We start from the raw sequence: 23,201 nt of genomic DNA on the forward strand, positions 1-23,201 counted from the left end.
ACTGTCTGCATTATCTGTCCCCAAACTCCTGCAGATGAAGCTCTGGGCCTGTGCAACTTTAACGCTTTGCTTTCGTTTCCATTGACGGTACCCAATCATACAAGGCTATAGTGAGGCACCGCCAAGATCAGATTGAGAGACGCACTGTTGGAGTAGCCTAGCCTAGAGTGGAAAGAGAAGCTAACAAGCTGCTAGCTAACTGTTGAGCGCCACGGTAAGATGCACAGGCTACATTTGGTCAGGCCACAGGTTTAGTTTACGCAAAACGCAGCGTTGTAATCGACTGGTCGCTGCTCTGCGTTTTGATCTGTTTTGTTATGGGTTGCGCACATTGAGAGAGTTATTGCCACACTGAGACAGCCGGTTCTCGTTAGCTTTTAGCCGCGAGGCTAACAAAGCCCAGCTTGTTGATCACCATTTACCGCAGACTGCGAGTGAGAGGCATCTGTGATATTGAATGTTGTGAGTTAGAGATAGGTCATTTCCACAGAGGGTGTGTATGCGGTCACCAGATAACCACAACTTAACATTTCACTGGGATGCATCTTTTTCCAACATGTAGTGAATGTATTAAATAATTGTATTTGCTGCAAAGTAGAAGTTTTATCTCATTCAAACTCACAAAGCATTATTTAATGATAATACTTGCCATTATCAACCCATTCATCACTTAAACGCACAGTGACAAGACCTGCTGCATTTGTCAGACACAAGACATCTTTAACCTGACAGGTTTATTTATGTGGACAACTGTTTTTATGTGACAGCAGCACTTTACACTGATAACACTTCATAATGATGATAAAAATCTAAAGTAGTTTAAGGCAGAGTGTAAGTACTGATACACTGATGACAATCAAGTTAGCATGACATTTAACATTGTTAACACGCAAATAACACATTTATATATGAAGTATTAAATCTCTCTGATGTCTTGCGCCCGACTGACCTCAACATTATTTTCTAAAAGACCAGGCCTGTCCCTGTACTAGAACAGATTTTAATTGTGGTTTCGTGTGTTGGCTTTGTTTCCACAAAAATACTGTTTACCAACATGGTGAGTGAAACTGATCAAATTAATTGTTTGTGGGTGCAATTAAATATGTAACACATTTGCATTACAAATTGTAGTTTACATTAATGACTAATAGCTCTTCTGATTTTTTTGGGGAGAGGTTAGGTCGATTAATTTATGTGAAAGAACAGATGGTTATGTTAAAGCCAACATAAATAGATGAACTCATAGTATAAGTATGAAACTGGTTTAAAGCGTATTACTGTATTAGTTTCCTGTTTGAGGGGATTTAGACCTCCTCTTCCTCCAAACTCAATGCCAACAACAACAACAGCCGTCGAAGAGGCAGCAGAGTGCACTCGTAAGTGCACACTATAACTATATTAGCTGTGTTTAAGGTGTATCATGCACCATCTTTTACAAATAAATGCGGAAGATTTAATATGAATGAGGGTTTTCATTAGGAAATGTATCCCAACCCGTGCAAAACGTGCGCAAGCTAGCTCAGCTAACAGCTAGCAGTACAGTTAGCTTGCTGTACAGAACAAAACCCATGGCTGGGGAGGGATGTGTTGAGGTCCCCTTTGTAGTGCAGTGCTTTGCAGCGCTCCACTATTTTGCAAAGAATCAATTATGTCAAGTCCAAAATGGTGAGTTATATAAATATACTTCTATAACATGTGCCTGAAGTTCCAGACGCTGTCGATACCAAGTGTAGGCCCTCTGTGTACTGAAAGCTTGAAAAAGTTGTCAAAGTGCAAGTGAGTGCATAGATACTTAAAGTAAGGCCATCAAAAATATGAAAACTAGCTTTTTAAATGAGTAATCAACAAATCAGTCTTGTCTTAAGCGCTTAAAACGTACAAGTGAAACAAAAGTGTGCGCAGAAAATAACTTGTGTTTTTTTTTTCCAAGGGCCTGAAAAGTGACAACAAAAAAGTTGCAGTTGTAACCTGAAACTTATCAACCCCGGTCCTTTGGGATCATGGCTAAAGATGTAAGTAGTGATAATATTTACTCATCCTTTGCCATCAAATTTATTCATGTTTACATTTCCTTCTGCTTCATTAGGCTGGTATTATTGAAACAAATGGAGAATTGAAGGTTTTTATTGATCAAAATCTGAGTCCTAGCAAAGGTAATTAATTTGATACATGTAATGTACATTAACAAGTCAATGCTTTGGTACTCTGTCAATATCAGTTATACTAATCGTGTTTTACTAATCGTATTTTTTTCAATAGGTGTTCTGTCATTGGTCACTGTTCAGCCCACAGCTACCCCTGTGGCCAAGCAATTACTACCAAAAACGCTTGGGCCGTCGAATGTTAACATTGCTGCACATATGCAGCATGTACCACACATGGTAAGTACACAGCTCTAGAAGGCACTTTCACACCATCTCGATAATCTCCAGTTGGGAGTGGTCGGGTATGTTTTTGCGAGACTCATGTGTTTGGTGAGACAAGCACTTCTACTGTGTTTTTGATTTGTCCGACTCACTAAATTGGTCTCCCTCACACTAATTTTGTGTCATGCTTGATGCGCACTGTTTCATCAACTGGCCGTGTAAATGTACAAACGTCTTTGTGACAGATAAATAGATAAAAAGACGATGTGCCAGAGACTGCCACCATAAAGCTTTTCAACGAGGACTGACAGATCCATAGCATAATGTGTACGCACACTGTACAGCTGTCAGGCTTGGTCTGGGGTTTGGGTCGCTTCAATGTAGGTGTTGTTGCTCTGAGACAAGGGCAGACGAGAGGAAACCTGAGCCGACAAATAGTCACCCAGCCCTCCCAATCAGCGACAGGGCGTTGGGTTGGTGTAAATCCACCTTTACAGGTAACATCACAATGAGCTCTTACAGAATGCTCTGTGACAGACCATGTGTGTACAGCGAGTGACCGGACAGAGGTCAGATAAAGGCACTTGATCCTAAGCTCATCAACTCTACAGTCAGCAGGATTATATCAATCATCTCATTATGTTTATAGAAAGTATACATAATGGCAATCCGCTTATAGATCACCTTAGTGAACAAATGGCATTTGTATTCAACAGTTTTACTTCAACTTTCATCAGGTACTATTTTCTTATTGATTTTAGGTGATTGGAACGCCACAAAGACCCACAGTATCCAATACAATATTGGTAAACAGTCCACATACTCCCAGTTCCCAGTTCCTTACTCAAAGTCAACCGCCCGACGCATCTCCATGGTCATCTGGGTAAGTGTCTTTTCTAGCAAATCTTTGTAAAACTTTACAAGGAAAGTAAACTAATGTTGTTTTGTAGAAAACGTGGTAAGAAAGGAGAGAAGAATGGGAAAGGTTTAAGGCACTTCTCTATGAAAGTGTGTGAAAAAGTACAGAAGAAAGGAATCACAACCTACAATGAAGTGGCAGATGAACTTGTTGCAGAATTCAGCTCAGCTGCAGACAACCACATGTCACCCAACGATGCAGTAAGTCTCAAATGTATATATAGTGCCTTCACTTTGGACCTGACCCGCATGAACACTTTAACATCTTATACTTTTAATGTATTCTAGCATGTGTACGACCAGAAAAACATTCGCCGGCGTGTGTATGATGCTCTTAATGTGCTGATGGCCATGAATATCATCTCAAAAGAGAAAAAAGAAATAAAGTGGATTGGTTTGCCCACTAACTCGGCACAGGAGTGCCAAAATCTTGAGGTAAAAATAAATCTATTGAAATATATATTTTGGAGATTTTGGACTTGTAATAATGGTTTATTCCAATAATAAAAATTTTGATACCCAGGTAGAGAGACAAAGGCGGCTGGAGAGGATTAAACAAAAACAATCACAGCTTCAGGAGCTCATTCTACAGGTGTGAAAATCTGTAAAAAAAAAAAAAAAAATGTAATTGTTGAAACCTAACCCTTGAATGGAAAAGTGGCTTGTTTTGTGTGAATAATCTAAAATCTGTTCAATTTTATGATTAAATACATTTTAGATTTTCCACTTCCTCCTCCAAAGGTTATAACCTCAATAATCCTGTTTTTTTCTGTACAGCAAATAGCTTTCAAGAACCTTGTGCAGCGGAACAGACAGACTGAGCAGCAGGCTAATAGACCTCCACCGCCAAATTCAATAATTCATCTTCCATTCATTATTGTTAACACCAGCAAGAAGACAGTCATTGACTGTAGCATCTCCAATGACAAGTATTTACTTTATTCAAACATCTGTTGAAAAAACAAATCACAACTAATTTCATTTCACTGATTTTTGCTGATTTACTTTGCAGGTTTGAGTATCTGTTCAATTTTGATAGCATGTTTGAGATCCATGACGACATTGAGGTGTTGAAACGTATGGGTATGGCTTGTGGCTTGGAGGTGGGGAAGTGTTCTACAGAGGACCTGAAGGTTGCACGCAGTCTTGTGCCCAAAGCTCTGGAGCCTTACGTTATTGGTGAGTATCAAAAATGAGGTAAATACTAGTTTGAATGAGGATTTTCTTATCTCCAGTATTTTTTTATTGTAAGCAATGGTGACGTTCAATCTTCTGTCTTGACAAAAACTGGGTACAGACTTTGAAATTACCACACACACACGTTAATGTTTTAATCTAGTAATACAGAGTGGTGTCACTTTCCTTCAAATGAAACAACTAAAATCTAGTGGATTAGGGAAGGTCGAGGTTCTGCAACAAGTATTCTGGTATACATTACACAATTATGTGTTATTGCATTTTTAGTTTGTCTTGCTTGTACAGTGTGTGTCTTGTCAGATTGGTCATTGGTACAATACGTTGTCAGACTTTTTGCAGATACAGTGAGGATACATTTGGTATAATTGGTTAAACTCTAGGCTTGGAATGTACTAATCCACCAAAGAAAATAAGTGTGGAGTTTGTGAACCCTGGTAGTAAAACGTATGGCTCTGCTCAGGATTTGTAGCTTTAATGTTAATTATGAGCCACAGTTGATTTGGTCTGCATTTTTTTCTTTTTCTTTTTTCCAATCGGAAAAAAATAGATAATAAAAAATGTGCTAATTTAAATTAACGTTATTATAATGTGAGGTATGTAACCTTTCTTGGCAAACTTTTTAATTTATATTGAATATAGTTGAATTATTCATAAAAACCCCTATAGCTGAGCCGCACACTTTTCTCTCTACACCATCATCTGCTTAGCGGCAGCAGCAGTCACCCTCATGGGATGGTCCTGGCAGCTCCAGGCTGAGTCTGGTTGTCTACAAACAGTGGTTTCTCCTGTGCCGATGGCTCCCAGTGCATGAGCGATGTGTGAGTGATGTGCCAGCACAGAGCAGACAACATAGCTTAGAACATTGCTCTTGACCCTCTTTGGTAGCAAGTGCAGACAATGGTGCCAATTGCACTACGAGTGTTTTTCCAACTGCAGTAGTGACAAGGTTCCACTGTGCCGGAGCTTACTACCAATGTTCCTAATTAACTTATTTTCCCTTGCTTCCTTCTTCCATAGAAGCATTGAGCAGAAGCTTCGAGCTTTAATTGTTTATTTGACATGACGATGCATGAGGCCCAGATTAAGGCCTCCCACATGCGTATCCCAGAACCAAGCGCCTCGCGGAGAGCAGTACATGTTCACACTGACAGAGAGCAGGGAGAAGCAGCTGCAGCCTCTGCCTTTGTGTTTCTTTATAACCAGCGAAAAAGTTACACAAGCAAATGTCACTGATAAGTCAGTCACGAACACCGTGGGTTTCAGCTGCTCAGTTTAAAAACGTTAACCATGTTCTCTATGAATTATTTGAAGCAACAGATCACGTCCATGGCTTCCTTTTTTCGTATGTACATTAAGTTCTCACTAAGATGATCTTTCCCCAACCATTTCAATGTATGAGAGCTGCTGTTTCCCCCCAAAAAGGGCCGGTAGATGGAACAGAAACGGAGTCACCTAAAGCAATAAAATAAAATCGACCACTGCTGGAGTGGCAAATTTTTTTTTTTTTTACAGTATTAAAGAAAATCGTCCAAAGCATATCTGCATCGGTCTTAGAAAAACCCATATCGGTCGACCTCTGGTCTCGAGCCGCTCAGCTGGCCGTGCTTGGCCATGCAGTGTACGTACACAAAAGCAGGTTCTCATCTGCTAAACAGGGCACAAAATGAAAGAGTCCTTGCGCAATTCACTTCAGAAAACTAGAGATGCGCCAATCCAGCTTTGTTGCTTTTGATACCGATACTGTAGGTTTGAGTGGCCGATATTAACCGAGAACAAGTGACTTTCTGAAAAGTGGCTTTCTCTAAGTTAAAACGTTAATGGCCATCTTTTCTCATGTTTCAGATTAATAGTGATCAGTGATTAATTATATAGTGTATAAAGCAGTCATTGCCACAAAAGAAGGGTCAGCCAGCTATTTAATACAAGGGTTCACTTACTTATTCCACGCTGTTGTGAATGTCTCGGGTTTTTCTGCAATTAACTGAATTTATTTTTCCATTGATCATAACACATTGTCCAGGCCCTGAGGCAGCAAAACAGACCCACACCATGATTCTCCCTGCACCATACTTCACAGTGGGGATAGGGTTTTGATGTTGATGTGCTGTTTCATTTTTCCTCCACCCATGACGTTGTGTGTTCCTCAACTCTTCAACTTTGGTTTCATCAGTCCATAGAATATTTTGCCAGTAGCACTGTGGAGCATCCAAGTGCTCTTTCAGCAAACCACTGTTAAATACTTTGCAGGATCGGACGACATTTGCACAGCCTCGGTCCTGCCTCCCGCACATGTGCCAAATAGAGGAGATGAGTGTAAGACACGCGTCACATGGGGCAGATACAGATTTCAATGAGATGGATGATACTGTGCTCTGGGTGTTTTTTTGGCAGTGACACAGGACTTTGGATCTTATCATGTCAATGGTCTTCACCACTGGTTTCATAACATGGTCAAACTTGAGGTGCTTGGCACAGAGTATCTGTTGGTGAATGATGCAATGGAGTTTGATAGCGTTGCCTTTGTTTTCTTTTACTTTGTTGCAAACAGGTGTGGCTAACCCGCTCTGTTCACCGATCATAGCAGTTACACCGGCACTAATGATGGCACTAACTTTACTTGTCAACTGCTGCACAAATACAGTCAAATATATCCGTTCCTCTTGTTTGGCCTTGCCTGATTTGTAGGAGTATCTCCTCAGTTATGTCACTGTCCACTCTCAGAAATATCAGTAACTGGGCAGTGTCAGATACATCTGTGCATCAGAATCTAGGGAAATTAATCAAAATGGTTCCCTATGGCCCCGAGTAAAAAAAATGAATTGCATTGTTTTCAAAGCACCGTAATTAATACTTAAACATCCCCATATAACTGTGAATTAACCCCATATGTTCCTAATCTTTTTTTTTTTTTTCTCAATTTAGACGTCATTGGAATTTAATTCAGGGCCTGTGGTCTAAATTATATAACTCCAGGACCGAAATCCGTTCCCAGTAGCCTACGCCAAACCCAATGTAGAATACCCACTGGGTGTGCAGAAAGAGTTGGCTATGTAAAGTAATGTATTACTGCTAAAACTTTTTAATCCCACCGGTTATAAATGGCACAAAATGCGCACTGCATTAACGTTATTTGATAAAGTTGAGCGTCGGCCTCAATCTTGTGATCTTGTGTTTACACATTTTTTTTCTTTTGGGGTTTCCTTGTTGCCCTTTTTGTCCTCTGACTGCTTGTTGCACATGGCACTTTTTGTCCGTATATGGTGAAAGATACAAGTTAACGTGTGCTAATTAGTCCTAAAACGCATGCGCTTCCAAGTTGGCATTCCTCAACCTCAGAATACGGTTGCAAATGATTTTCACTACTTAAGAATGTGTCGTGGATCTGTTGCAGTTTTCTGACACAGTCGTGTCCGAATTTTTTAAAGATGATGTTCATGAATGAGGCCCATTGTTCTGAGCGATGTTTTGTCTGCTCTGAGTGCTGTCACGTCGCTCACACATTGTTCATGCCATCACCACAGGATCGACCACTGTTTTGGTTACAAGTTATACCACCCTTGCTGTTCGTCTGTAACTACAAAGAAGTGTCCATGTTGATAGAGACTGCTGATAGAATGGATGTCTTCCCAGGATCAAAAGTTTTGCTTTGCACAAAGACGCTTCTTTTTAACGCTGAAATTTCACATTTTCAAATAGTGGATTTTGCCAAATGTGTTTTTTACAAATGTACTTCATGGTGTATCCTGCACAGAACAGTTGCTTTGGGTCTGTATAACTGTAATAGAAGTGATGAGGCGGTGATGTTGTCGGCTACATGGACTGCTGCTACTTCTGACTCCTGAGCACCACAGTGAGATGTGCTATGTATCTGTAGCATCTTTCTGCAGTGAGTGAAAGAGTTAAGTGTTTTTTCAGGTTTGAGTAGACCAACTTGTGACTGCAGATGGAACAGGAGGGAGGGAGGGGAGAGAGTTCAGCTTCCTGACAGCCTGGTGGAAGAAGGAGCGATTCCCCCATTTATTCATATACCCGTTTATGTGACACTGGAGGCATCGTGGGTTTAGTATTTTTCCCTAAAACGTGTTATAAAACAATCCGCCTCATAATCTGAGCCAGTGTCATCCAGTACAATAAAGAACAAGACGTTTGGAGCCTTGGTTATGGATCTTCTGTTGTCTATTTTGGCGCATGCTCTGATCAGTCCATCTCTTAACTTCAGTATGCTCTTTTCCCTAGTGTTTGTGCTCTGGAATATATACAGAAAATAACTATTGGACTTTGCATCAAATTAAAGAAGCACTGCAAGGCAGCATAGTTCAAAGAATTAAAGTCATTGCTGACAATCCCATTGGGTTGGGAACAAAGTAGTCTGGTAAACACCCTATGTAAATTCATATACTTGGTGTATGTTTTTCCCCCAGAGATGGCAAAGGGTCCCATCAGTAATGTTTACATGACCGGCGGCTCTTCTACAAATGGAGCTCGATACCCTACTGGCAGGTCAGAGCACTACTCGGTTCCTTCATTTCACTGAGGCTGAAGTATTCCACTGTAACCTTTTCAACGTTGTTTTCACAGTGATGGATGCACTGATGGCACCATGGCTTCCAGCTCTAATGATTCTCACTACAGCGGCTCACGTGTGGAGACACCAGTGTCGTACATGGGGGATGATGATGATGAGGATGAGTACGATGAGAATGATGATGAAGACTAACCTATTGACACCTTGCCACTCCAACAAGCACAGTCCTTAAAATCATCTTCACTTTGAGGAATCTTGTCGCCTTTCCTGGTTTTCAATGCCTGCATTTCTGGTTTACTCAGGCGTGAGGTTCAGTAGAAATTAAAAAAAAAAAACCTAGCAATGCGCCCTTACTTTTTAAACACGAGCACCTGCACCACTGTGTTGAGGTCTTGTCAAGGGAACTGTTGCCACAATGCACAACAAAGTCTTTGTATGTCCAAACTGCATCTCGATAAGCCATGCCGATAGAAACCTCTGTAAAACTGTCCTGCTGTTGAAGAACTTATAATGTTATTCTGAATTTATTGCTTTGTTGTGATGAACATGTGGCAGACCTGTGATCAAAAGTTGGCTAAAGTGTATGCTTTAGCATGCTGATGATGCAGCACTGAGGACTCTGAATGGCCTAAAAGAGTTGCCATACCATCCGAATATGTGGCTACATGATTTTGTCGGCACATTTTTGTTTTGTTCCAGCAAGAAGATTTCTTAACCCTGATTGTGTTGGGCTGGCTTCCTTCTGTTCTGTAGGCAGCTGCTTTCATGTTTGCTAGACTTGTTTTTGTATTCTTAAGAAATCCTCTGACACTGCCCTGCAATGCCTTGGTAGTGTTAACAAAATAATGGCACCAGCAAGGTAAAGACTCGTAACCCAGGCTCCTGATAGGTTAATAAGCTTTGTTAAGTATAAGATTCCTATGATGATTGTAGCTTAGAATCTCCTGTAGAGGCCAGTGGTAAAAATAGACCTATGGAAATGGTTATTGTATACAAATGTGGTTGTAGGGGTCTTTATATACCCATTCAAAGATCTCCCTTTTAAACTGAGCAACACATGTACTGACTCTTCCAAATATCTTTTTTTCTGTAATCTAATATAAGTTTGCAAATTAAATATAGATTGTTTTAAAATGTCTCTTTAGTTGTGTCTCTTGGATATCATTAGATATGCAAAAACTGATGGACCAACTCTTGAACACTTTTCTATATTGCACTCTTGGTTGTTTGGTAGAGATTAAAACAAAAACATTCCTCATAAAATGTACCCACAATTTTCTTTCTACCAAGTGACTTTTCACTTGTTAACATTTGTAATTTTCTTAGTTTGACCTTTCTGACATTATCTGTCCTGTTCTGTAAGTGCTTGCACACTTTGTCTGGGGCATTAGGGTGTTAGTGGATTATGGAAAGGTGTTGACTCAGATGTGCGAGTGGATTCTGCTGGTACTGTCCTTGTACCAAGTTCAGACCCCAGTCAGTGCTGGGATCTACAGCCTGTTGGTTTTAGGAGTTGCCTATTGATTTTGCCTCATGATCATTTGGCCTTCATCATGGATATTGGCGGTCTAACAACAGTGGTTGCAAATTCAGCCTACATCAATGCGCGAGGAAGTCTCGATGGCTCCAATCCAGCCGCGGCGCGGGATAAGAAATACCATTCTCGCCTCAAACTGCCCCATATCACAGTTTGTGAGGGCTTGAGGGACACCCTGGATTTAGCCTTTGATTCAGTATGTGTAGAACAGCCCATTGGCAAACGTCTATTTAGAGAATTTCTTGATACAAAGCAAGAATATCATGGAGCGTGTCGATTGTGGAAAGATCTTGAGAACTATGACATGGCAGAGGACTCTGACAGAGCTAAGAAAGCCTTAAAGATAGTCCAGCGCTACATGGATCCCTCTGCCAAGCATTACTGTCCATTTCTTTCTGAGGAAATCATAGCAAAAGTAAAAGATGCTCAGGAAGCTGCAGGTGATGACTTGTTTGCTGCAACACTGGCCTCAACATGGGATTATCTGAGAGAGGCCCCCTACACATTCTTCCTCGAGAGTCTGTTCTTGAAGCGATTTCTGCAGTGGAAGTGGCTTGAGATGCAGCCTATGGATGACGACTGGTTCCTAGACTTCCGTGTGCTGGGTAAAGGTGGGTTTGGAGAGGTCTCAGCATGTCAGATGAAAGCCACAGGAAAACTTTATGCCTGTAAAAAACTCAATAAGAAGAGACTGAAGAAGCGGAAAGGATATCCGGTGAGTGAAATCTGCTTTCTTAGAATTACCCTACTTTAAGAATCACTGTCAGAAATGTTTGAAATTGTCTTAAATTCATTCACTCGTCTTAAACAAAACAAAACAAAACAAAACAAAACATTGATAACAGATTAGATTAGTTTGGGGAAACGTTTTTGATTCACTGTCCTCATGAATGTGGGGCTTAATATGCTACACAGCAACTGAGCTTGTCTTGCCCTCTGTGCAATGGCATTGCTGAAAGGAGTTTGAATTCATTGAGCAGTTTTTCAATATTAATTTGCCTTTCTGTCCAACAGGGGGCGATTGTGGAGAAGCGCGTTCTTGAGAGAGTTCACAGTCGCTTTATTGTATCACTTGCATATGCCTTTCAGACAAAAGAGGAACTTTGTCTGGTTATGACAATCATGAACGGTGGAGATCTCAAGTAATTTGACCCTTTCAGATTCTCTCTCTCTCTCTCTCTGTCTCTCTCTCTCTCTCGCTGTCTCTGTGTCTCTCTGTCCCTCCCTCTCTCTCTCTCTCTCTCTCTCTCGCTGTCTCGGTGTCTCTCCCTCCCTCTCTCTCCCCCTCTCTCTCTCTCTCTCTCTCTCTCTCTCTCGCTGTCACTGTGTCTCTCTGTCCCTCCCTCCCTCTCTCTCTCTCTCTCTCTCTCTCTCTCTGTGTGTCTCTTGTATATGTATTTACATACCCATATGTTTTGTTTTAAAGGTATCACATCTACTTGGTGGATGAGAATAACCCAGGATTTGATGAACCAAGAGCCTGTTTCTACACTGCTCAGATAATCCAGGGCTTGGAGCACCTACATCAAAAACAAATCATCTACAGAGATCTCAAACCTGAAAATGTCTTGTTAGACAATGATGGTAGTTGTTGATTTCATTCTAGTCAGAATCATTTGAATGATTTCCAGTAACTTTTTAAGTCAATGACAGAAACATATAAAGTCTTACTTAAACCTGGATAATTCTATTGTAGGGAATGTGCGCATATCTGATTTGGGCCTTGCTGTAGAATTGAAAGAAGGAAAGACAATGACTAAAGGTTATGCTGGAACACCAGGTAGGTTTCACCTGAGATGCAATTACATTTGAAATGTATTATGATGACTGTCTAAAATGCCTTTCTCTAATGTGTACAGGATATATGCCTCCAGAAATGCTGAAAGGAGAAAAGTATGACAACTCATGTGACTATTTTTCACTTGGCGTTACTCTGTATGAGTTCATTGCCGCTAAAAACCCTTTCAGGAACAGGGGAGAGAAGGTTGGCAAGTCGCTGAAACTTTGTATTGAAATGTGCAAGCCAAGCAAAAGTATGTGTTCTTGTTTAGGTTGAGAAAGATGAGATGAAGGAGCGTATGCTCACTTTGGAGGTGACCTACCCTGATATATTCAGTGATGATGCTAAAGCTCTCTGTGGAGGCCTGTTGGCAAAAGATGCCAATCAGAGAATGGGTTTCAAAAATGGAAGCTGTGATGAACTCCGATCACATCCATTTTTTAAAGACATCAATTGGAGGAAGCTAAATGCAGGTACAGGGAGTTCAATTTGAATACATCGCAGTTACTTTGTAGTGCCTTTATGAAATCTGTTTTTGTCCCCTCTAGGCATCCTGCCCCCTCCCTTTGTACCTGATCCGAGGGTGGTGTATGCCAAAAGCTTGGATGATGTAGGGGCTTTTTCCTCTGTGAAAGGAGTAGCCCTGGACGAGCCTGACAAGACATTTTTTGATGAATTTTCAACAGGCAACATCTCCATCCCATGGCAGGAAGAGATGATTGATATGGGCCTTTATGGAGAGCTGAACATTTGGGGCCCAGAGGGAACAGTCCCTAATGATCTCCGTAGAGAGTCAATTTTAGAACAACCCAAGTCTTCCACATGCTGCATGTCCTAAAGTCACACAGAAATCAGTTCATTTAAAGACTTAAGTTGCTCAATTGAAACAGACTGAGCTGTTCCTCTGTGATTACTGTGATCTTCAAAATAACTTCGGACATCAATTGTTGATATAGGCTATTATTGATTTAGTATTTGGCCTTGTAACTAAAACATTTTGAAATTTTCGTTATTTTATTGGTTTACTGCACCCATCCCATTAAGATATGTCCCATTTTGGGATCCTGGTTTCTATAATACTAACAAACATTTCAGGGTGTTTTTTTTTTATGTGTTGATATGGCATAATGTTTAGAACCACCATTTGTAGCAACTGCATTATTTATTTAAGTTGTTTTAACAAATACACATGTTACAAAAACACTGGTAAACAACAACATCTGACCAGTGAGGGTTTAATACTGTTAGAATGTCAGTCTAAACACTGAAATAATAAATATTTAAGAGGTTATTGCGGGTTGTTTATACCATAGATTTAGATGAATGGCACCTCACCAAATGCTCTGTCACTTTGCTGTGGCCATGTAAATTCTGACCTCCTGCTGGGGGAGCTCGGACAGCAGCGTGGTGTTAAAATTACTTTTAAAGCACTCGGTGAACCTCAAGTCAGACTGAAAGCGGGTCTTATTGGCCCACAGCAGAGTAGTGCTACTGCCCGGTCTGCAGAAGTGGTGCATGGTTTTCAGCAGTTCGTCCAAGCACTCGTGGTGGTAGACCACGTCTGCTGCGAGCACATAATCATAGTGGTAGGATGGGAAGGGAAAGTCCCTGTCCAGGTCGGAACCCCAGGTCAAAGGAGCTACCTGAGGAGTGTAGCGTGAACGGCCTTTTGTGTTTCGCAAAAGGTTAAATTTCAGGTTGGACAAGATTTCTGGCTGGTCAGTCGCCGTCACCCAAGCACCTGAAAAAAAGAAGGATTAATAATAGATTCATGACTATTACTGCTCACTTTTAGTCAGAGAGAAATGACAGAAAATACATTCTCCAGTTATGACCAGTCTGACCTTTACTCTCTCATTATTTCTATAGCCTTAATGATTTTTTTTAAACATTGTCATCACAGAACTGACGATGAGCTCATATTCTCTTACCCAAAAGACTAGCCACAATGGAAAGCAACCCAGTCCCAGCACCAATCTCTAGTACAGCTTTGTCCATGAAGTTTATATGTTGTTGATTATTCTCCAAAAAATGGCACAAAGCAACACACTAGGAAAAAAAAAAAGGTCTGCGTTAAAACCGTGACAAAAACAAGCCAAAGATTGACTTTACCCGTACCCCGGGCCATATCAGTGCCCCATATGTATCTATAGATTCTCTGATGCTGATGTCATGGCCTACGAAACAGAAGGACTCTTTTCCCAGTGAATAGAACACACTGGGCTCCCAGTTGTTCCTCCGGCCCAGAGCCTCCACAGCCATCAGCCTTTGTTCTGAAGGAAAAAAAAGACCCGCACTCATTATACTGTGTAATACATGCACTCTATAATGAGATAATCTGTACCCTCATCAGATGTCTTTTGCTCCGCTTGTTGCTTTCTGTCTTGAGGCGTCTCATTTTCTGATACGGTCTCCATCTATACACAAACTAATTAAGCAATATTTAAGCAATTTGTTCAATGTATGACGTTTCTCAAACAGTGGTACGAGTTCCACAGATGGTTTATTTACTTATAAAGGCATCATTTGTAAAGCATTGGTTCATCGGTTATACTTTAACCCCGGTTTCCATGAATGCACACATTTACTCCATTAGGCTTGAGCTGTCAGAACCAGGCAAAATATGGCTACAACATAGCACCACATAAAAAAGGGCTAAACTACGAATCTTAAATGAGGACTGACCCAAAGAATTGAACAAAATCAGGACCTGGAGAAAATCCTGCGTACCATCAGATACCACATACCACAGTTTGAGAACCACTGCTATACAAAACCATACAGCTATGATGCTAAACAGCTGGTGTAAATAAAGAATGTACAGAAACTTACCTACAAATGTAAAGTGGTGCTTGCTCTTCTCCTGGTGTGAGCCATTGAGTGCTATGTGGCCATGTTTATAGATGCTGCTTTGTTCACGACACACCCCTGACCCATGCTGGGGTCCCTTGTCCAAACAGAAATACTTTAACTCAATTATGTCTAGACTATAGAATTCAGTACATTCAACACATGTAAAAGTATTTGGTGGCCCTGAGCCTGGATAAATTATGAATGATAGTAATTACAGTGGTTTTAGTGCATCACACCTTTTACTTAAGTAGTAGCCGACAAACATTATGTAGCATTTCTCTTGATTAGGCCTACATGGGTTTGGATTACGAGTTATTTATTTTTTAAACTTGAGTTTTCACAAAATTCTACTTGTTGTTTTGAAATAACTCGGTACTTCCTGGCTTTATTTCTTTTCAAGCTTTCTATTTACTAACTATTTTTGGTCTTGACAGAGCTATCACGTTTTATTGACCTAACAGAGTACAGAGATTAGTGTTGCTGCATTTCTGTCTCATAACAGGATTGTAAACATAGCTGGGATTCTGTTTTTGCACTGCTGCTGTGTGTAATGCAAACGTTTATGAGCGGCCATGAAGAGAAAGCGGCATTTGATGGACTTGGGATTATGCACAAAGCCGAGAGACTTCATCGCCACAAATGGAGGCTGCAATGCTGTGTATCTGCTGATACAGTATGGCTGGAGGGGACAGATGGGACCCGCAGAGCCGTGCATGCACTATAGTGAGAGAGATTTCTGGTGCTTCTGAGCAACAAGAACTTCAGGTGGCCATGGCACTTTCTCACACAATGTACTTTAGCTTTGGTTATATTGGTTAAATACATTAATTTTGTCGTGTTCACTCACTTTATAAATGTATCAACTCAATCTCAATAAAGAATTGTGATGCTGGAAATGCATTTGGGAAGATAGGAATGTTAGAACTGTTTACTTTATTTGCTCCTACGGTCATTGTTTGTAAACACTTAATACAGGGTCTTTAAAATTGTATTCAATGCATACAAGACAGATCTGAAATATGTGTTGTCTAAATATAATATTTTTAACCCCCATAAATTACTGCAAATCTTTTTGAAATGTATTCCTAAGAATAGACTGGAAATGCCCATTGGAGCCTGATCTCCTAAATCCACTCGGAGCCACCTTTCCCAGTAAAAGAACAATAGTCAGTCTTAAAGGCTCACAAAAGCCCAGACTATGTTTCTAAAGTAAAGGCTTACTGGTTACATGCTGTAGATGCGTGTTTGTTGTGGGTAAACCAATATGCACGTGTTGTGTATGTGTATATGGAACTGGATGGAACAATAATAGGGGGGATAAAGAGCTGCTAGTTGTCACTACTGAGTTGGTAATCCTCACCTCCATGTCCAGAGGTCACGGAAAGGTTGTATGTGTGCCAGTGGAAAATATTACACACTGCAACATGTGAGTCCCACAAGGATTTACAGTAGCGACATGTGCAATGCCAGTGTGTCAATGCAGTCATTAATAAGTGTTAAGCTCCGGACATTTAGGTGCAGGGTGTGAATTGGTCGGCTACAATAGTCTCAGCTGCTGTGAGACACAAAGATGTTTTATCAAATGTGCACATAATGAAGTGGCCCTAGAGAGGAGTTTTGTTGAGGAATACCACACAAGGGATCAGCCTTTTAGTAAAAAACAAAACTCCACTTTAACCTTAATTGTGAATTGATTGATTGAGCTGTTTATTTGAGCTGTTTACATTCATATTTTTACAGTTATTTAAACATTTCATCACAATTATGCTCAAAAGGAGTAGGCTGAAGCAGAACTTATGAGTGCCTACCCCTCATTCACCATTATTAATCACCCTCGTGCTGTACATATTCAGTAGTGACTTTTTATTTTTTTAAAAATCTTTTTTTTCTTCTCCTTTTTCCTTTTTTGTTCAACATCCTGTCAATTTGGAATTGATTTTGTTTCCACACGCAAGTAGACACATAGTAACACGTGTGCACTTGCCTATGAATTACATTCAGTTCATTCTTTCAGTTATAACAAGGTCATATTCACTGACATCATTTGTATTTTACCGTACATTGTATATTTCATAATGGAACGCATTGTACAGGTTATCAGTGAGCATCAATCTGGAGCGAGATACCTGTGTGGTGACATGGAGCATTTCCTTAAACTATGTAATACCAATCATTACTGGTGGACCATTAGGTTAGAAAGTTGTCTATTTCTATGATGGAAATAAACAGATGGTTATATAACAATTCTGGTATCTTATTATGGTTGTTATTTTTTTTAAAATCATTTTTATTTTTATTTTTATTTTTATTTTTATTTTTATATATATTTTTAATTTTTTATTATTCCTTGCTGCTTTCTTATAGACATTATCATCTTCACAACTACAGAATATTTGTGTATGAGCATTATTTCATGGTTGGTGTATGTGCCCTATTCTGTGTAGTGCATTAAGAAACCAGGGTGTGGATCAGTTGATGGGGGGGTCTCATATATATGCATCAACATTAACATGCACTAACTTAAACAAATTAACCTTAAATAGCCTAATATAATGATGATACAAATAAACATCGCAAGAAGAGACCAATATAAAGTAGTAAGTTATATCCAATACGAGAACACGCTTGGTAAAAAAGTATTCAACCATCACAAACCTCTACTTTTTGATATTCAATTTAAATTTAAACATATATATATATAAAAAAAAAATCTTCAAACAGAATCAAATCATGTCAGTTTAAGTGCTTATACAAAGTTTACAAACTATGCTTCATGAGGTGACCTACAGTGATTATACATAAACTGTACAAGTAGGACAAACATTTACTGATAAGGATAAGAGCAGATAAAGGCCTGAGGTTCCCAACACGTGAAGTCATTGAACTTCCCTGTAAAAACACAAACGACACATTATCTCATTGGTTCAAAATATAAAGATAGGCGCTTGCAAACATTGGTGTGGAGAACTACCTGATGCCAGCACTTCTATACAGTCCTCCACATTGGCCGTGTAGTTAGGCTCCCCCGACAGCCAATCAGCATAGTCCCAATGGGAACCGTCCAACCACACGAAGCGTCCGGTCTGACACAGGATGCATAATTAATTAGAAGTGTTTTATTCGCTGTTTAAAACGTCATATATATTCCTCTTCTTCTTTAATCTTTGTACTTACGTCCAAGAAGCGAATCCCACCAACCCAAGTGCGGCGGGTTCCTCCATTTTGCTTCATCAGGTTCATCATCTCCTGGTGGACCTTTGGGCTTGTGATTGACGCCAAGTGGCCACTGTGGAAACTTTGTTGACAGAAATACTGGGGGGGAAACAGCCAACATTAGGAGGAAAGGAGTAAAACACCTAGACCAGGCTATCTGCATTCAAATGGATGTTACCTCTGCTTCTGACGCTTTCTTGGGACTTGTGAAAAACTGGAAACACTTCCCTTCAAGCACAACACCAGAGCAAGAGCGCAGCCCTATGGATAAAAGGTTACACTACATCATAGTCCACACAGTTTATAATTCCACAGCTTTGATAACAAATCTGATGTGGGAGATATTCTTAAATGTGTCAATTTAAAGCACTGTATTTATTTAGTCCTGTGTACAAGTTATTAAGCCCACAATTTAGAACTTCTACCACTTTCCGAAGCAAAAAAAAAGACAAATAGTAGTTCACACAACTAGTTAAAACAATGCTTGATTTTTCTCTTTTGTTTACGTACATATTTCATTTTATAATTTTCTTATGGCAATATTACCGTACGCCATAGGCTCCACAGACTGCAGCATCTGATGTTCAGACTCCAGTGGCTCCAGCCCCATAAACCCTTCATCATGGGGGGGATACTCATCTGACAGCTGCATAGGCTCTCCCAGGGAGTCCAGCATGGGGCCTTCCTCTTCCAGGGCCATGGCAGCATCAGGTACGATTCTCGCATTCATGAACTGATCTTCATCTGTCTCTGGTTCCAAGTACATGGTCGGCACTTCATGCACAGTGTTTGTATGGGAAACCTCTAAGAGCTCATCTCTTTGCATCTCCTCATCGGTCAGTGGCTCCAGCTTCATGATTGGTTGTTCAAAGTCATATGTTGCCTCTCTAACATTGCGATGTTCTACCTCCTGGTTTGGCTCTTTCTCTTCATCTTCTACAACATCTCTTTGCATCTCCTCATCGGTCAGTGGCTCCAGCTTCATGATTGGTTGTTCAAAGTCATATGTTGCCTCTCTAACACTGAGATGTTCTACCTCCTGGTTTGGCCCTTTCTCTTCATCTTCTACGTCTCTTTGCATCTCCTCATCGGTCAGTGGCTCCAGCTTCATGATTGGTTGTTCAAAGTCATATGTTGCCTCTCTAACACTGAGATGTTCTACCTCCTGGTTTGGCTCTTTCTCTTCATCTTCTACAACATCTCTTTGCATTTCCTCATCAGCCAGTGGCTCCAGCTTCATGATTGGCTGTTCAAAGTCATATGTTTCTTCCATATCATTGTGATCTTCTTCCTGGATTGGCTCATTCCCTTCATCTTCTACAACATCTCTTTGCATTTCCTCATCGGCCAGTGGCTCCAGCTTCATGATTGGCTGTTCAAAGTCATATGTTTCTTCCATATCACTGTGATCTTCTTCTTCCTGGCTTGGCTCATTCCCTTCCTCTTCTACAACATCTCTTTGCATCTCCTCATCGGCCAGTGCCCCCAGCTTCATGAGTGGTTGTTCAAAGCCATATGTTGCCTCCATATCATTCTGATCTTCTACTTCCTGGATTGGCTCATTCCCTTCATCTTCTACAACATCTCTTTGCATGTCCTCCGCGGTCAGTGGCTCCGGCTTCATGACTGGTCGTTCAAAGTCATATGTTGTCTCTATATCATTGCTATCCTCTACTTTCTGGACTGGCTCTTTGTCTCCATCTTCTTTTACAATGTAGTTATTCATTTCTGCTTTTGGCTCCTGCAAAACCGGCAAAACTTCTACATTTTGTTCATCAAGTTCAGCCTCCAAACTAACTTTTTGAAATGGTTCAGCTGCATCCACTTGTTTCATTTCATTGTTGTCTTCTGGCAAATCTTGCTTTAAAGGTGACTCTTCGTCATCTACATTGGTTGGAACTTCTACAAACTGCAAAGCTGTCTCCTCTTTGTTGTCGGGACTTTGTTCAGAAAGTTGGAGCTCTTTGCCAAGTTCAGGCTGTGGTGCAGGGTTTTCCTCCACGACATGGCCCTGTACAGGCAGCAGGTCTCCCACTAGAGGGCGCTCCAGTGTTTTTGGAGGAGCAACTTGTGCGTCTTTCTCTAAGGGTAGTCCCAAAGCAACTAGAAACAAAAGGGTGACAGTTTTAAACATTTTTTGCGAGAGAAAAAAAAGTGCTTATGTTTATCTTATGTCTGATGGATTGAAAGTTACACATAAATGCACGTTTATGTGGAATAATGGCGATGTTGCCTACTCTTAAGTGCATATTGTTAGGGAAATACTAAAGGAGTCCGGAGGAGATGTGGATGGAGAGACGGGACACGGTCTGGATGTCTTACATGGTAGAAGTTTATTACCGTATTACAGGCCTGGAGACATTTGAACAGTCAACACATTGTTCGGAGCATTGATCATTCAGAGTCTGGGGATACTTCCACATGAAGAGAGCTATATAGCCTCGGTTACACGTAGGCACTAACAGTCTACCTCTCGGACAATGTGCCACGTTGACTAGGCCACAAGTCATGTAGAAGGTCGGCGCCTGAATGTTCCCCTTTGACAGTACAATATGATAAGATTCGAAAGGAATGTGCCATGGCCGAATTAACTCTATAATTCTCCATCACATATGACATTATTTTATCGCCAGAACATATAGTTAATACAATTATATTTCAAATTCAGGGGGAAAAAATATAGTTTTTCCTGGTTTAACCTTATTGTGATGTTTATAGATCTATTTTCGAGCACAGAATGTGTAGAGGTTCCTGTGCAAACATCCTGTACCAATGGGCCATGAGCGCATCAGAGTATGGATCTTTTCTTCTTCCAGTTTCACAGATCTCTTTTCCTCAACCTTTTGTTATAAACCTTCACTTGCGTAAAAGCTAAACTCACCCCTGGCATCATCCCTTCAAACTGGAGCACTGCTCAAACCTTTACTTTAATAAATCAACAATCAACTACAGAATACAAGTCCCTGACTGCACATCCAGGTACAATACGATTCTGTAAATGTTCCCTGTTTTGTTTGATCGTGTCTTGTCTGTTGTCTTTTAGGTAAATTACTTTTAGTCATTATTTGAAATTAAAGGTGCATTTTTCGCTTTTTATGCAAAGAAATAGATACAAATTGGTGGGTAATTGACCTTTTTGTGAGTGAATGGCTGTATGAGTGGTCAGCATGGCACATTAACTTTCGATCACAGTGGCCTCTACCACTCTCCAGGATCAATTGTTTTGTAGGTTTTCTAGTGAGCGGGTCCGTCAGCAGTAAAAACCTACCAGAAACTCTAAAAACAACTGATCCCGGAGCATCACAGAGGCCACGGTGATTGAAAGTAAAGGTGCCATGCTGACCACTCATACAGCCATTCACTCACAAAAAGGTCAAATACGCATTCTTAAAAAGCACATAAAAAGTTCTATCCACACTCTTCTTACCTGGTAGAAGTAAAGAGAGTAATGTGAGGGTCCTCATTCTGACTGCAGTTTCAAATACAGAAGCAGTGACTTGCTGTGTACTGATCTGTAACGTCGTTTTTAAGCCTAATGTCACTTTTCTCTCTGTGTCCCCGTTTTATCTGTGTGTTTATGGTTCTACTTATCTTTATAGCCAAAGTCTGGGGCTTTTGGTTTAATTCCTTGTTAGTTAATGTTCGGCAGACCTTCCCATCCCAGTCCAACGGGGTTTGTTTGAGATAATGTACAAATTCATTCCTTCTTCCTCTTGGCACGAGCATGGCCATAATGAAAATGGGTACAAAGTGCATTATCAAGGTCCTTTGAACGAAAACAGTCTTATATTAATGATTAGATACTGACTGTATTTCCTGTTCCTTATGGTAGCTCGGATAAAGTATACGTACAGTATTTTAGAAACAAAGATGTGAGCTGTAACTTTGGGTGACAACTTAAGCTGCTAATGATAAACTTGTGTATATTTCTGAGGGTTCCATATTATTAGACCTGAAAACAAATCCAAACTCGGATTACTGTTTCTGCAAAACTTGTGTCAGACATTTTGTTGGGTCAGAGAAAAGTCATTTTCCACTTGTCGTGGTGCGGGGTCATTGGTCAGTGTTTGTGTTATGACCCAGTTGTGCTGTGACTGATATGTTCAGTGTATGTTATATGACATTAGACCTGCAGAGCGCAGCAGCTGAGCTTGTAGATGGAGAACAGGTGCTACTGTTGAGAGTCAGGAGCCTCTGTGTTAGATTCAGTGTGTGCTCTTGCACACGTGTCTGAGAGAAGGCTTTGCTGCTCTTTGTGTGTGTACCAACTGTGAGCACGTGTGCACTAAGGACCTCACTCACTCACAATGTACTGTTGTGTGCTGGCTCTGGTGCTGAGAAACCCAATATCTTAGGACAGGGGAGCTGGGCCGCAGCTGTCCCATCTCTGCACCTCCGATTACAGCTCATCACTGTCCAATACTGAACTTTAACCCAACCACATTTAAATAATAAGTTTTGGTTTGTTTTGCATCGTATTGTTTGTTTTGCATTATATTGTCATTAATAAAACTCAACTCTTGGTAATAGGAACAATTCAGCTTTTTTCCCTCCCCTCAAATCATGTTTTATTTTTCCTCTGCATTTTACAATCATGATTAAACATGCAAGAAAAAGTACATTTCTAGTATTACACAGACATAGTTTTTCCTTAACTTTATCTACTGAAGTTTGACATTTGAAAATATTGCGGCTGTAGCAGTTTTCCTGCATGCGCGCCTTCTCAGACCAGCGCGCGCGTGCGCGCCCCCCCAGCAGATGAAATTTGAAGACCCTGCAAAGTTTGGAAAACTCCTTCATTCACACTTTACC

General features: G+C 40.5%; 4 protein-coding genes across 5 annotated transcripts; 2 read left to right on the forward strand and 2 right to left on the reverse strand.

Moving 5' to 3' along the window:
- The first annotated feature begins 69 nt into the window (after positions 1–69).
- On the forward strand, positions 70–10,086 carry tfdp1a (transcription factor Dp-1, a). 2 transcript variants are annotated; one of them, XM_079562776.1, is made up of 12 exons: positions 70–214; positions 1,931–2,012; positions 2,087–2,153; positions 2,260–2,381; positions 3,128–3,249; positions 3,317–3,485; positions 3,573–3,719; positions 3,808–3,876; positions 4,062–4,213; positions 4,297–4,463; positions 8,903–8,981; positions 9,060–10,086. In XM_079562776.1, the coding sequence occupies exons 2-12, from the start codon at positions 2,001–2,003 to the stop codon at positions 9,196–9,198; spliced, it is 1,245 nt and encodes a 414-aa protein (XP_079418902.1). In that variant the 5' UTR covers positions 70–214; positions 1,931–2,000; the 3' UTR covers positions 9,199–10,086. The 2 variants fall into 2 exon arrangements, with proteins under 2 accessions (XP_079418902.1, XP_079418901.1); XM_079562775.1 differs by lacking the exon at positions 70–214 and adding an exon at positions 1,308–1,376.
- A 223-nt stretch (positions 10,087–10,309) lies between these two features.
- Positions 10,310–13,161, forward strand: LOC306967664 (rhodopsin kinase GRK1-like; the record flags this gene model as incomplete). Its single annotated transcript, XM_079562765.1, has 7 exons — positions 10,310–11,258; positions 11,558–11,685; positions 11,970–12,127; positions 12,240–12,323; positions 12,403–12,527; positions 12,595–12,796; positions 12,872–13,161. The coding sequence occupies exons 1-7, from the start codon at positions 10,560–10,562 to the stop codon at positions 13,159–13,161; spliced, it is 1,686 nt and encodes a 561-aa protein (XP_079418891.1). The 5' UTR covers positions 10,310–10,559.
- Positions 13,162–13,669: 508 nt separating this feature from the next.
- On the reverse strand, positions 13,670–14,786 carry mettl21cb (methyltransferase 21C, AARS1 lysine b; the record flags this gene model as incomplete). Its single annotated transcript, XM_079562724.1, has 4 exons — positions 14,668–14,786; positions 14,442–14,596; positions 14,255–14,372; positions 13,670–14,064 (listed from the first exon to the last, which is right to left on the reverse strand). The coding sequence occupies exons 1-4, from the start codon at positions 14,738–14,740 to the stop codon at positions 13,670–13,672; spliced, it is 741 nt and encodes a 246-aa protein (XP_079418850.1). The 5' UTR covers positions 14,741–14,786.
- A 3,146-nt stretch (positions 14,787–17,932) lies between these two features.
- On the reverse strand, positions 17,933–19,261 carry LOC306967981 (C-type lectin lectoxin-Thr1). The gene is made up of 5 exons (XM_079563201.1): positions 18,936–19,261; positions 18,568–18,650; positions 18,351–18,488; positions 18,148–18,259; positions 17,933–18,065 (listed from the first exon to the last, which is right to left on the reverse strand). The coding sequence occupies exons 1-5, from the start codon at positions 19,243–19,245 to the stop codon at positions 18,001–18,003; spliced, it is 708 nt and encodes a 235-aa protein (XP_079419327.1). The 5' UTR covers positions 19,246–19,261; the 3' UTR covers positions 17,933–18,000.
- Positions 19,262–23,201: the final 3,940 nt, after the last annotated feature.

Source organism: Gobius niger (genome assembly GCF_951799975.1).
Source record: "Gobius niger genome assembly, chromosome: 9".
Lineage (NCBI taxonomy): Eukaryota > Metazoa > Chordata > Actinopteri > Gobiiformes > Gobiidae > Gobius > Gobius niger.

What these genes read in the sequence shown, in the direction of transcription:
- tfdp1a (XM_079562776.1), top strand. An exon ending in TTCAGGAGCTCATTCTACAG is followed by an intron (nt 3,877 to 4,061) that starts GTGTGAAAATCT and finishes TTTTCTGTACAG; the next exon opens with CAAATAGCTTTCAAGAACCT. An exon ending in TGTAGCATCTCCAATGACAA is followed by an intron (nt 4,214 to 4,296) that starts GTATTTACTTTA and finishes TTTACTTTGCAG; the next exon opens with GTTTGAGTATCTGTTCAATT.
- LOC306967981 (XM_079563201.1), bottom strand. Translation starts at nt 19,245, where the DNA reads ATGAAGCTGGAGCCACTGACCGATGAGGAGATGCAAAGAGATGAGCTC. An exon ending in AGAAAGCGTCAGAAGCAGAG is followed by an intron (nt 18,489 to 18,567) that starts GTAACATCCATT and finishes TTTCCCCCCCAG; the next exon opens with TATTTCTGTCAACAAAGTTT. An exon ending in TATAGAAGTGCTGGCATCAG is followed by an intron (nt 18,066 to 18,147) that starts GTAGTTCTCCAC and finishes GTGTTTTTACAG; the next exon opens with GGAAGTTCAATGACTTCACG.